Source organism: Salvelinus alpinus, chromosome 9 (assembly GCF_045679555.1).
Source record: "Salvelinus alpinus chromosome 9, SLU_Salpinus.1, whole genome shotgun sequence".
NCBI lineage: Eukaryota > Metazoa > Chordata > Actinopteri > Salmoniformes > Salmonidae > Salvelinus > Salvelinus alpinus.
In genome coordinates, this window is record NC_092094.1 from 28,798,691 (window position 1) to 28,812,148 (window position 13,458).

Sequence of the window (13,458 nt, forward strand, 5' to 3'; positions counted from 1 at the left end):
CACTCGCAATTGCTCATATGTCGGTGGTATCTGGATCATTGCAACGTCCCTACCGCATTGCCATTGTGGTTTAAAATAGCTAAGGGGTTCGGGACGTCCCAAGGAACCCGAATAGCACCCTGACCCTCGCTAATATGCTAACGCGGTTCATTCTCTCGAAACCCCTCCCATTCTCGTGCGCAGACGCAGTTTTGGATGAGTACATTTTGTCACTTTGTTACCCCTAAAATGTATGATACACGTGGTCATTTACGGTATGCATACATTATTCATTGTACAAATTATATTAGTGTTGCCATTTTTGTAACTGTAATGTTACAGTATCTTATTTGAACTGAGGAACGGAATGACTTTACTCCTGCATGACTTCATTACCCAAACAACACTTCGCAGACATAAGACTCATCACCGTATTATTGCGGAAGTGTTGAGGAAGGATTATAACTATAGCTCAGTGGATTATAATCACAGAGTTTCTGATTTCGATTTTCACAGCTCTGTCGCTTCTGTAAAATATAGATGGTCATTTTGCTATATCTCTGAATTCTAAAGAAACACGGGATATGGCAGCTTTAAAGTATGCTGGTATGGACGATACAGACAGCGAGGATGAGCTGCCCCCAGGATGGGAAGAGAGATCTACGAAGGATGGATGGGTTTACTATGCGAAGTAAGCGAAAATGAACTATTGCGCATTGCTCATAGTCAACCAGTGCCGCTTGATTTTATGGCATTGTTATGCTTCCCATAAACCAGTCCTTGATATTGCGCGCAGTGTAGAGCATTGCTTTGTTTTAATGCAGCTAGTTGCTATCAGTAATTGCTAGCTAGTTTGATGGATTCTCTGTCTCTCTCTCCACAGTCATGAGGAAATGAAGACTCAGTGGGATCATCCCAAAACAGGGAAGAAGAGACGCTGTGCTGGAGGTTAGAGTTATTCTCCTGGCAGACCCCATTCTCTACTTTTCTCGTTCTCCCACCAAACCCTTACATCCCATCTTCCCCCATTCAATTTGCCTGGCTACCCAAGCTCCTTGCTCCGCCAAACGCTACGCCCACGGAAGTTAGTTTCTTCCCGGCAATGAGTCTGAGTACCTTCCAGACGATTTCTAGAATGGAAATTCATTCTTGACTCGATGGGTTGGGCTAGATCCAGAACACACGTGCATAAAGTGGCGTTTAGAAAATCCGTCTTTGGCTTTGAAACTCTGATTGGTTAGTGATGATCCAATCGCTGATTACTTTGTTTTGTACAACACCCCTCATTTTGACATCATCACAAATGACTTCAATGATGGCAGTCTCAGACCTAAGTATGTAGTGAACAATAGAGCAGCGGAGGAATTCAGTTGGAGTCGTCAGGCAACCATTCAATATGCCTTTTTGCAAGTGTGTAATTGTCATTACTTATCCACATTGGACCCAATCTTGTGTGTATCATGACTCGGCAGATTTTTTCTTATGGCTCTGGGTGCACCTGAATGTTCATAGTGAGAGGTCAAAACACTGATACCAATTCTGCTATTGTAGATGTATCTTTCTGTTAGGATGACATTCAGTAACAGACCATTGAGATAATGAGTTAATGGTATGAATCATGTTTCTGAATGGCTTGAGGAGTCTAACTGGAGGCTTTTCTGCCCCACAGATCTACCGTATGGATGGGAGCAGGAGATGGATGACAAAGGACAAATCTTCTATGTGGAGTAAGTCCTCCTTTCCTGATATACTGAACCAGCAAGTTAAGGGGTGACAGTAAAGAAATCAAAACTGGAAGCACTTTATTTTACGGTACATCAATTTACCAGGCATTTAAAAAAGAATGACAGGGTATGGTAAATACATAGTAATAACCTACTAATTACTCGTTTGTTTCTTTGGGCTTCAGTCAAATTATCACCATATTCATATCAGTTACATGTTTTATTCAATACCAGGCAAATAGTGGAAACTGTTCCGTAACATAAAGTGCTACCAAAAATGAATGGCGCCGGACGGGATGGCTGCCATTTTACTGGCTCCTAACCAATTGTGCTATTCTGTGTTTTTTCGCTTAGTTTGTAACTTTTGTTGTACATAATACATCCACACTGAGCTAAAGGCTAGAGCTGCCACTTTCAAGGAGCGGGACACTAATCCGGATGCTTATAAGGAATACGCTATGCCCTCCGACAAACCATTAAACAGGCAAAGCGTCAATACAGGACGAAGATTGAATCCTACTACACAGGCTCTGACGCTCGACGGATGTGGGAGGGCTTGCAAACTATTACGGAATACAAAAGGGAAACCCAGCCGCGAGCTGCCCAGGGAAGCGAGACCACCAGATGATCTAAATGCCTTTTATGCTTGCTTCAAGGCAAGCAACACTCAACCATGCATGACAGCAACAGCTGTTCCGGACAACTGTGTGATCACGCTCTCCGTAGTCGATGTGAGTAAGACCTTTTAAACAGGTCAACATTCACAAGGCCGCAGGGCCAGACGGATTACCAGGACGCATACTCAGAGCATGTGCTGACCAACTGGCAAGTGTCTTCACTGACATTTTCAACCTCTCCCTGACCGAGTCTGTAATAACTACATGTTTCAAGCAGACCACCATAGTCACTGTGTCCAAGAACGCCAAGGTAACCTGCCTAAATGATTACCGCCCCGTAGCACTCACATCTGTAGCCATGAAAGCTTTAAAAGGCTAGTCGTGGGTCACATCAACAACATCATCCCAGAAACCCTGGACCCACTTACAATTCACATACCACCCCAACAGATCCACAGATGACACAATCTCTATTGCACTACATACTGCCCTTTCTCACCTGGACAAAAGGAACACCTACGTGAAAATGCTTTTTGTTGACTACAGCTCGGCGTTCAACACCATAGTGCCCTCAAAGCTCATCACTAAGCTAAGAACCCTGGGACTAACACCTCTCTCTGCAACTGGATCCTGGACTTCCTGAAGGGCCGCCCCCAGGTGGTAAGGCTAGGTATCAACACATCCGCCACGCTGATCCTCAACACGGGGGCCCCACAGGGGTGCGTGCCCTTGTCTCTCCCGTACTCCCTTTTCACCCACGACTGCTTGGCTACGCATGACTCCAACACCTTCATTAAGTTTGCAGAGGACACAACAGTGGTAGGCCTGATCACTGACAACGATCTGACAGCCTACAGGGAGGTCAGAGAGCTGCCAGGACAACAACCTCTCCCTCAATGTGAGCAAGACAAAAGAGCTTATCGTGGACTACAGGAAAAGGGGGGCTGAGCACGCCCCCATTCACATCGACAGGGCTGTAGTGGAGCGGGTCGAGAGCTTCAAGTTCCTTGGCATCCACATCGCTAACAAACTATCATGGTCCAAACACACCAAGACAAGACAGTCGGGAAGAGAGCATGACAATGCTTAGGAGGCTGAAAAGATTTGGCATGTGTCCTCAGATCCTCAAAAAGTTATATAGCTGCACCATTGAGAGCATCCTGACTGGTTGCATCACCGCTTGGTATGGCAACTGTTTGGCCTCCGACCGCAAGGCGCTACAGAGGCTAGTGCGTACGGCCATGGACAGCTGAGCTCCCTGCCATCCAGGACCTCTATACCAGGCGTTATCAGAGGAAGGCCCTACAATTTGTCAAAAACTCCAGCCACCCTAGTCATAGACTGTTCTCTGTGCTGCTGCACGACAAGCGGTACCAGAGCACCAAGTCTGGGACCAAAAGACTCCTGAACAGCTTCTACCCCCAAGCCATAAGACTCCTGAACAGCTTCTACCCCCAAGCCATAAGACTGATGAACAGCTTCTACCCCCAAGCCATAAGACTGCTGAACAGCTTCTACCCCCAAGCCATAAGACTGCTGAACAGCTTCTACCCCCCAAGCCATAAGACTGCTGAACAGCTTCTACCCCCAAGCCATAAGACTGCTGAACAGCTTCTACCCCCAAGCCATAAGACTGCTGAACAGCTTCTACCCCCCAAGCCATAAGACTGCTGAACAGCTTCTACCCCCAAGCCATAAGACTGCTGAACAGTTAATCAAATTGCTACCTGGACTATTTGCATTGACCCCATTTTTTACTCTGCTGCTTCTTGCTGTGTATTATCTATGCATAGTCACCTTCCCCTACCTACATGTACATATTACATCAATTTCCTTGACTGATTTCCTTTGCTGTTCAAGGAAATCATTTTGTTAGGGGATTTCAATACTGATGTCTGCAAAAAGAATAGCCCAACCCACAATGTATTTATGCACTTTTGTAGATCACTTGCTCTGACTCAAATGACTCAAACTACATTTTTCACAAGGAGGATTTTTAAAGATATATTTAAGTGTCACAAAACCGTTAGAATCAGAGGACTCAAAAAATACTGTGTAGAAAAGTTTAGGGAGGAAGTCGGTAAAATTGACTGGTCACCTGTGCTAGATAGTGTAGGGGTAGACAGTGCCTGGGAAGCCATTAAATGTAGATTCCTTGATGTGGTGAATGTGATGGCTCCCATTAGACGGGTCAGGGTAAAGCAGAGATCTAGCCCTTGGTTTAATCATGAGATTCTAGAATCTATCCAAGCAAGGAATAAGGCCTTTAAGAAATTTAAGAACTCTCAAGAGCAGCATGATTTTGTCCTATATAAATATCACAGAAATGAAGCACAGAGCAGGATGTATGAAGCTAAGAGGGGTTACTTTGCTGAGAAAATAATTGAAAACAAAATTACCCTAAAAAGCTTTGGAAATCATTTAAGGAACTAGGCTGTAGTAGTACTACCAAAAACAAACTAAACAGTATTGGACTGAACATCAAAGGGGAGATGGTATATGAAAAGGCAGAGGTTGCCAATGAATTCAACTCTTTGTTTTACTTCTGTTGCCAGCAAGCTGGTTAGCAAGCTGCCCACCAGTTCTGGTTTGTATGGAAGCAACCAAGTCAAGAAGTATTATGTATAAGAAGGGGATAAAGTCTGACCCTGGGAATTATGGGCCTGTATCTATCCTCTGTGTAACATCAAAGATCCTGGAGAGAATTGTACATGAGCAAATGTATGAATATGTTAACAAACAGGGTCTAATGTATGATTTTCAGTCGGGTTTTAGAAAAACATACTCCACTGATTCATGTCTACTTTACTTGACTGACTTCATCAGGAAAGAGATTGATGAGGGAAATCTGTGTGGAATGGTACTGCTTGACCTACAGAAGGCTTTTGATACAGTTAACCACTGTCTCCTAATCTCCAAACTGGAGGCACTGGGGTTAAGCAGTATCCCTCTAGGCTGGGTAAAGTCCTATTTATCAGGAAGGGAGCAAGTAGTAGTGAGTTGTGGCGTTCCGCAGGGGAGCGTGCTTGAGCCTCTGCTGTTTTTATTGTATATTAATAATATGAAAGATGCTTGTTCTTGCCGTCTTTTTCTTTATGTGGATGACTCTACACTTCTGGTGTCTCACAAAAGTAAAACTTTGTTGGAGAGCATACTTAGCACAGAGCTTACTAACATTTGCAAATGGCTTGGAGATAATAAGTTATCTCTGTACTTAGGGAAAACTGAAGCAATTATTTTTGGATCCAGACCTAAATTGTGTAGGTTGTCTGAAATCAGAGTGGAGTTAGGGGGTGAGGTGCTGACTTCTAAAACCTCTGTTAGCTACTTGAGATGTATCCTTGATGGAAGCTTGGGAGGTGTGAGCATGGCCCATAAGGTGCTAGGGAAGGTTAATGCCAGGATTAAGTTTTGTCTAGAAAGTCCAAGCTGCTTGATAAGGACTCCATGAAAGTGCTAGCTACTGCCCTCATCCAATGCCATTTTGACTATGCTAGTACTTCCTGGTTTGGGGGCTTATCTAAACTTATGAAGGGGATGCTCCAGATAGCCCAGAATAAGTTGATCAGGGTAGTTTTGAAGGTGAGTCCACGTACTCACATAGCCAGGAGCTGCTTTTGTCGTGGAAAATCGGTTCAAAACATAACACTTGCAAGAACTTGTGGATTCAATATAGGCTTTAATATAAAATATCACAAGCCGGGGTGGTCCGCGGATCACACACCGTTTCCCAGAGCCCTGGCTCTTGTATTTATACTCATACAGCATATGAGTCCCTCACATATGCAAACGAAGATACTTCCCACCATTATCTTTTAATTTAGGCTTCCTGCTTGTTTACGCCCAATAACGCCCATGTCTGGTTTCAGTTAGGTTATAATGGTGGCAGGACCCTTTCTTGTCCTAAAAATAATATATGTCTGTCTATTCTTTAGGCCTACGTCTTTGGTATGTTTGCCTTTATTAGAAGCAGCAGACTATGTGTCCCTCTATCATTAGTGTGTTAATGTCAGCAGACTATGTGTCCCTCTATCATTAGTGTGTTAATGTCAGCAGACTATGTGTCCCTCTATCATTAGTGTGTTAATGTCAGCAGACTATGTGTCCCTCTATCATTAGTGTGTTAATGTACTCTTTGTTATGTTTGCCTTTATTAGAAGCAGCAGACTATGTGTCTCTTCTATCATTAGTGTGTCCAGTTGTCCTAGGCGCCTATGTGTCGCCTTCTCTTCCTGTTGTCTGTTTTAGTGTTCAGCTGTTTTTACCAGCCTGTATCCATTCACTCATGTCTGTCCCCAAATGTATCATTCACTCCCACACTTTCAGGAACTAAACTGGCTGCCTGTTGAGGCTAGGGTGTCCCAGATTAGACTAGGTTTGGTTTACAGGCGTATTTATGGTCCTGCGCCCAGATATTTAAGTGATTACTTTCCTCGTGTTAGGGATGCACACAATCACAGCACCAGATTAGGTGTTGCTGATGTGTGCTTATACAGGTTCAGGAGTAATGCTGGGAAAGGTACTTTCTTGTATACTGGAGCCTCAGAATGGAATGAGTTGCCTCTGCCCATAAAAACAACATCCTCTCTGGACAGCTTTAAAAATAAAGTAAAAATATGTTTGATGTCCTCTGTGCCCATATGAATAACCCCTATGATGTAACTGGAATGATGAGATGGATGTTCTTCTTTTATGTTTTTGTTTTATTATTTCACTGCCACACTGTGTTCGATCTTGTCTAGCCATCTTGTCTCAAGAGGACCACAATGGAAATAAGTCCCAGATTTTATTGCGTGTTATCCTCGATGATTTTATTCATGTGCATGTATGGCTTTTAAGTTTTATGTGTGCTTGTTTTTTAAAATGGTTGAATTAATAAACTAAACTAACCTGTACCCCTGCACATTGACTCGGTACCGGTATTGTGTTTTTTTGTTTTTTTTACTTTATTCATTTTTTGCAAATATTTTCTTACTTACTTAAAAAAAATCCTGCATTGTTGTTTAAGGGCTTGTAAGTAAGCATCTCATGGTAAGGTCTGTTGTATTCAGCGCATGTGACAAATACGATTTGATTTGAAATCTCCCCACTGGTGTAAAGTAGACCCATGGCTGTGAGCAGCCTAACTATTCCCCACTGTCTGCCTGAGACTGTTCATGAGGCCTTGTTCTGGTAGAGAGGGACCTGTTTGAGCATCCGCACAACCACTTAGCTTAGTGTCGTCTTGTCTCATCTGAACTTGGGTATTTCATTTGGTAAAAAATACAACATACAATCTACTCCTTCACCCTTTTCTCTTTCTCTCCCCTATTTCCCTGCCCCTTCACTAACAGTCACATTAACAAGAGGAAGACCTACTTTGACCCGCGGCAGGCGTTCACTGTGGAGGACGTGCTGGTGAAGCCGAAGCGTTACGATGGGAATACTGCAGCCCTGGAGATCCTGCAGGGTCGTGACCTCTCAGACAGGGTGGTCCTCATCACCGGGGGAAACTCTGGCATCGGTGAGTTTTGTGTGTGTGTATGCACATGTGCCTGTGTGTAATTAAGTTATTTATGCCTCAATAGAGTTAAGTGCACCTTCATTATTTCACCAGTAGGTCGGGGTGTTGTACCACACATTTTTTTGTCCGGTCCTGACAGTGCTTCTCTGTCGTCCCCCTCAAAACCAGGCATTCATAAACATTATGAAATGTTACACTTAGACTGAACAAGTCATTCACTAATACCCAACATGATTGTATTGAAGGTCAGTAGCACCTTTTCACTCATACCTGTATCCGGGTTGAAAATGGCAGATAGTAATTGTAATTGTGTGATGGTGAGCTGTGTTCCAAACAAAAAACTGCAAGTGTGCTTGCTCTAGTTCCTCAACGGCACAGCTAGGAGAGTTAAAAAAAGCACCTTATAGTTGAAGACTTCTTTGAGTCATGAAGGTGCATTGAAATGACTTATGAGCTGTGCACACTTTAGAGAGGTGTGTGGCCACTTGGACACCAGTTAGTCCTCTCACTCAAACCCTTGTCATGTTTTTATCTTATGTTGCACCTACCCCACATTCCCCAGGAATAGTCTTAACATGTTACTGAATGTATCCAGAGTATTTTTAGATTTCGTTATCAACAAATGCAGTGAAAAGTACAGTAAATGTAAAATGCACATAAAAATCAACAGTGTAATGTTTGGATTCAGTCTTGTGTCAGGTGAACAGTTGTGTCCTCAACTTTAGTCTAATACTTTTCCCATAATCTCCAAACCGTTCCCGTTCAATTGCTACCATGCTTTTGCATAAGCTTTTCTTCTGTAAGAAACATTTCAATTTAGGCCTAGCTGCACAGGCCAATTCCCACAAGTGTGAAGGGTTAACCTAGCTGAATTGGATGTCATTGTTAACTGTAATGAATGATGGCCATTTGTGGGGAGAAAATGCATGGCTCACTGTATAATGGCCCTGGAAACAAATGTATTTCTCTGTGTAAATGAACACAAGTAGCAGACATTTATCCACAGTCGCCGCTTCAGTTGCAGGGAGATAACGACAGCGCGAGGAAAATTAAACAAACATAAAATCGTTAATTGTCTTTATATTCAAATCATTCCTCTCTCCTAAAGTTCTAGCTTTGTAAATGGAGTGAGTATATCACTAGAGATGGTTGTAAAACAGTGTTGCTGTTTTCAGATTTATAATGACTTCAGACCGTGACTGAACTCATGCAGTTGCACACTACCTCAGCTTCCCACACTTAATTACTTTTTAGTATATATTACTTTGGGCCAGAGGTTCTGCAACACAGTCAAGTTTGTACCTGGTTATTTTCAAGAAGGATCAAAACAACAAGGATAGCATACAGGGTAGAATAAAGGGCTAAACTCTGGCTATCATGTGGAAGTCATTCGAGAGAAACAACTTTTGCCAGGAAAAAATTAACTTGTCAAATGCAAAAACATATAGGCCTTCTGTCACAAAACATATTTTGTCAAATGGATAAAGCTGATGTAGCTTATTACCTGTAACATAGTCCTCTTACGAGACACTTTCCAGTGAGTGAGATGGTGTTTTTTATTCCTCCAAAAGAGGGCACAGAAGCTCTTTCAGGTGCAATGTGGCGATCTGAATAATACACCGATCTTTACACTCATCAGTCCCCTTGTTTCTCTTAAAATACAGAATATCTAACGTATCAAAAACACACTTTGATATTTTAACAAAGTTTCGCTGTTGGTCTATTGATTCTGATTAACCGTGATGCATTGCATCCGGTCTGTAATTTATTTTCCCCTGTGATAGGGTTCTTGTTTTTCATTGAAAATGATCAAACACAATTATAAATGAAATAACCCATTGATATTATTACAAATATTGTCTAAATTGTAATGTTTGTATTGCAGTGTCAATGCCTAATGAACACATATTTACATAACCTTTATCCTCCACTTGTCTCCCAGTGTACTGAATATGAATTATCCTGCTATAATGAACAGTATGCCAATAGTAATTGCCACCAGCAGCGAGCTCCCTTGACATCCTCATGGTCCACATGTGAAATGTGCTTATGCCAATTGACTAGACACAGTGGGAATTTAAATTGCATCAGTTGTGTTTCAATCCTAATGTCAAGGCTATTTTCATTTGTTCACAACAGAATTGTTTTAACATGAAATTTGAGGACAATTATTTGTCACTATAGCTGGCTATTATTTATTGTGTTAATTTAGCTCTTAATGCATGGGGATTGTACATATATGTGGCCATTTATGCATGAAATGTAATGCGGTATGGTGTTGTTAACAGGCCCGAATAGGCTCTAGTAATATTGCTGGAAGGCGATACAGGGATGTGGTGTGTCTCAGCTTACGACATTAGTCTTCTTTTCTCCCTCTCTCCTTTTTCATTTAAAAACCAGTAAGAACTCCTATTTGGTCTTTAATTGCGGTAATGGAAATGAATGGTCGCTGTTAGCCGATCTCACCTTCTCGCTCTTTCTCTCTCTCTCTCTCTCTCAATTCATTTAAAAGGGGCTTTATTGGCATGGGAAACATATGTTTAAACGTTTGTTTGTATACTGCTGCTACTCACTGTTTATTATCAATGCATAGTCACGTCACCCCTACCTACATGTACAAATTACCTCAACTAACCTGTACCCCCGCACACTGACTCGGTACCGGTACCCCCTGTATATAGCCTCGTTATTGTGTAACTTTTTTTTTTTTTTTTTTACTTTAGTTTATTTGGTAAATAGTTTCTTAACTCTTCTTGAACTGCACTGTTGGTTAAGGGCTTGTAAGTAAGCATTTCACAGTAAGGTCTACACTTGTTGTATTTGGCGCATGTGACAAATAAAGTTTGATTATATTTAATTTGATTTACATTGCTAAAGCAAGTGAAATAAACAATCAACAAATGTGAGAATAAACTAATTTAACAATATCAACAAAAAACTCTTAGAAATTAACAATAAACATTGCACTCAAAGGTTTAAAAAATATAGACATTTCAAGTGTTATATTATCAGCTATGTTTTAGCAATGTGCAAATACTGTAGTTGTAGTACGAAATAGTGGAAGATAAGTAAACAGATAAATATTGGTAGTATTTACAATGTTTGTACTCCACTGGTTGCCCTTTTGTCATGGCAAATGGCCACAAATCTTGCTGCTGTGATGGCAAATTGTGGTATTTCACATATGGGAGTTTATCAATGTTTGACCTGTTTTAAAATTCTTTGTGGATCTGTGTAATCTGAGGGAAATATGTTTGCCAACAACACCGCTACAGTAACATAAACAGTTCAAACTGAAGCTGGAAAGACTGCAAATTAGCTGCGTTTCTTTTGACCTTTTTTTGTATATATCCATAAAAATTATGCCAGCAGATTCATGATTTCGACTGGCTGAGAAATGCTGCCTGCCTGTCTGTCTCATCCTGACTTCCGACACGTTCGTTACTATGGGACAGCAGGAGATCCAATTTGAATATTGAAACAATGTTGCAAATGTTGGAGATACCGACCGAAAGGTTTATACAAATCTCTGTGGTGAAAATGAAATGTTAGTCTTAAAGAAATGTGAGATAATGTTTAGATGCTTTTATAGTGGAGATCAAGTTTATAAATTGCCTGGCTGGGCTGATGAGACTGTGGATTGCACAGTCAGATGGAACAGAGTAAATAGGCATTTTAACATCATAGATTTACCCGGTGGTAACTTGTGGAATAGACACTGGCTGGAATGCAGTTTTAACCAATCAGCATTCAGGATTAGACCCACCAGTTGTATAAAACTGATTGAAGTATTGCTTTGCCAGATCCTATTTGGGATGTCGAGTTTTATGTTCCTTTTGATGGCATAGAAGGCCCTTCTTGCCTTGTCTCTTAGATTGCTCACAGCCTTGTGGAAGTTACCTGTTGTGTTCATGTTTAGGCTGAGGTAGGTATAATTATTTGTGTGCTCTAGGGAAACGGTGTCTAGATAGTTCAGTTGCCATGACAAAAGCTCTGTTTTAGGAACACCACTATTTTTGTCTTACTGAGATTCACCGTCTGGGCCCAAGTCTGACAGAATCTTTGCAGAAGATCTAGTTGCTTCTGTAGGCCCTCCTTGGCTCCTCTCTCTCTCTCTTTCTTTCTTTCTTTCTTTCTTTCTTTCTTTCTTTCTTTCTTTCTTTCTTTCTTTCTTTCTCTCTTTCTTTCTTTCTCTCTTTTGCTCTGTCTGTCTGTCTGTCTGTCTGTCTGTCTGTCTGTCTGTCTGTCTGTCTGTCTGTCTGTCTGTCTGTCTGTCTGTCTGTCTGTCTGTCTGTCTGTCTGTCTGTCTGTCTGTCTGTCTGTCTGTCTGTCTGTCTGTCTGTCTGTGTCTCTCTATCTATCTCTCTCTCTCTTTCTGTTTCTTCCCTCTGTCTCTCTCTCTCTTTCTGTTTCTTCCCTCTGTCTCTCTCAATTAAATTCAAAGGGCTTTATTGGCCTGGGAAACATATAACATTGTCAAAGCAAGTGAAATAGATAATAAACAAAAGTTCCAAAAGAATAAAGAAATGTGTCTATATACAGTGTTGTAACGATGTGCAAATTGTTAAAGTACAAAAAGGAAAATAAATAAACACTTCACTGGTTGCCATTTTCTTGTGGCAACAGGTCCCAAATCTTGCTGCTGTGATGGCACACTGTGGTATTTCACCCAGTAGATATGGGAGTTTATCAAAATTGGATTTGTTTTCGAATTCGTTGTAGGTCTGTGTAATCTGAGGGAAATATGTGTCTCTAATATGGTCAGACATTTGGCAGGAGGTTAGGAGCTCAGTTTCCACCTCATTTTGTGGACTCTCTCTCTCGCTGTCTCTCTCTCGCTGTCTCTCTCTCGCTGTCTCTCTCTCTGTCTCTGTCTCTGTGTGTGTGTGTAAAGGTAGTCTCCTCTAGTCCTCAGGTCCACCTGTATGTGTGTACCATTGATCCTGTAGGGACTGTAATCCTGCCTCAGGCCTCTCATCCAAACCCATTAACAGCTCCTGTTCTTTCCTTCCTTCACTCAACCAGCTGACTAACGCTACACGGTTACTGTACATTTACTGGCCAAGGGTCCACTGTACTGTTTATCCTTAAAGGGCTACCATCACTGGGTGCAGCAAAGGACAACTTATTTAACTTAATTAGAATATTGTTAGCAATACTTGTAGTGGTACTGCATGGTCCAGGGGAGGTGTGTGTTCAGTCTGTTAAAAACTTGAGAGCCCGTCAGTATCTTTGTATTTTTAGTTCTTCATAACACTAAACCTGCTAGCTGTCAACACTTTGTCCTCTGCATGTTCACACCTGTGAACATGTCCTGTTTTGGCTATTCTCATCCAATCTCTACACCGTGAAAGGTTTTGTTTCTGCCATATCTTCAATAGGGAGGATAGAACATGTGAATGAGGCAAAGCATATATTTGTACTAAATATCTACATCCATATACAGTGTTACATGTGTACACTAGATACTCTATAGAACCTGTGTGTGTTCAGGTGAGGGCTGTTGGTCTCTGTGGTGTCTTGTTATTAACTTGATAATATGATAAGTTATGGTTAGTTATGGTCCTAGCAACCCTCTGTCTCACTACAGCAGGACTAGATGTAGAGACAACTACCCATTCATATCCGTCATGAC

General features: G+C 41.6%; 1 protein-coding gene across 2 annotated transcripts in view; it reads left to right on the forward strand.

Annotated features, from left to right (window-relative positions):
* The window catches only part of wwox (WW domain containing oxidoreductase), a 283,070-nt gene continuing 269,612 nt past the window's right edge, over nucleotides 1–13,458 (forward strand). The window contains exons 1-5 of one of the 2 annotated variants that reach the window (XM_071416636.1): nucleotides 1–254; nucleotides 553–670; nucleotides 863–927; nucleotides 1,649–1,706; nucleotides 7,654–7,823. In XM_071416636.1, the coding sequence (XP_071272737.1) occupies nucleotides 233–254; nucleotides 553–670; nucleotides 863–927; nucleotides 1,649–1,706; nucleotides 7,654–7,823 (433 nt within the window). In that variant the 5' untranslated portion in view covers nucleotides 1–232. Of the gene's footprint in view, nucleotides 255–286; nucleotides 671–862; nucleotides 928–1,648; nucleotides 1,707–7,653; nucleotides 7,824–13,458 lie in introns of those variants that run through there. The other variant, XM_071416637.1, reaches the window with a different exon arrangement.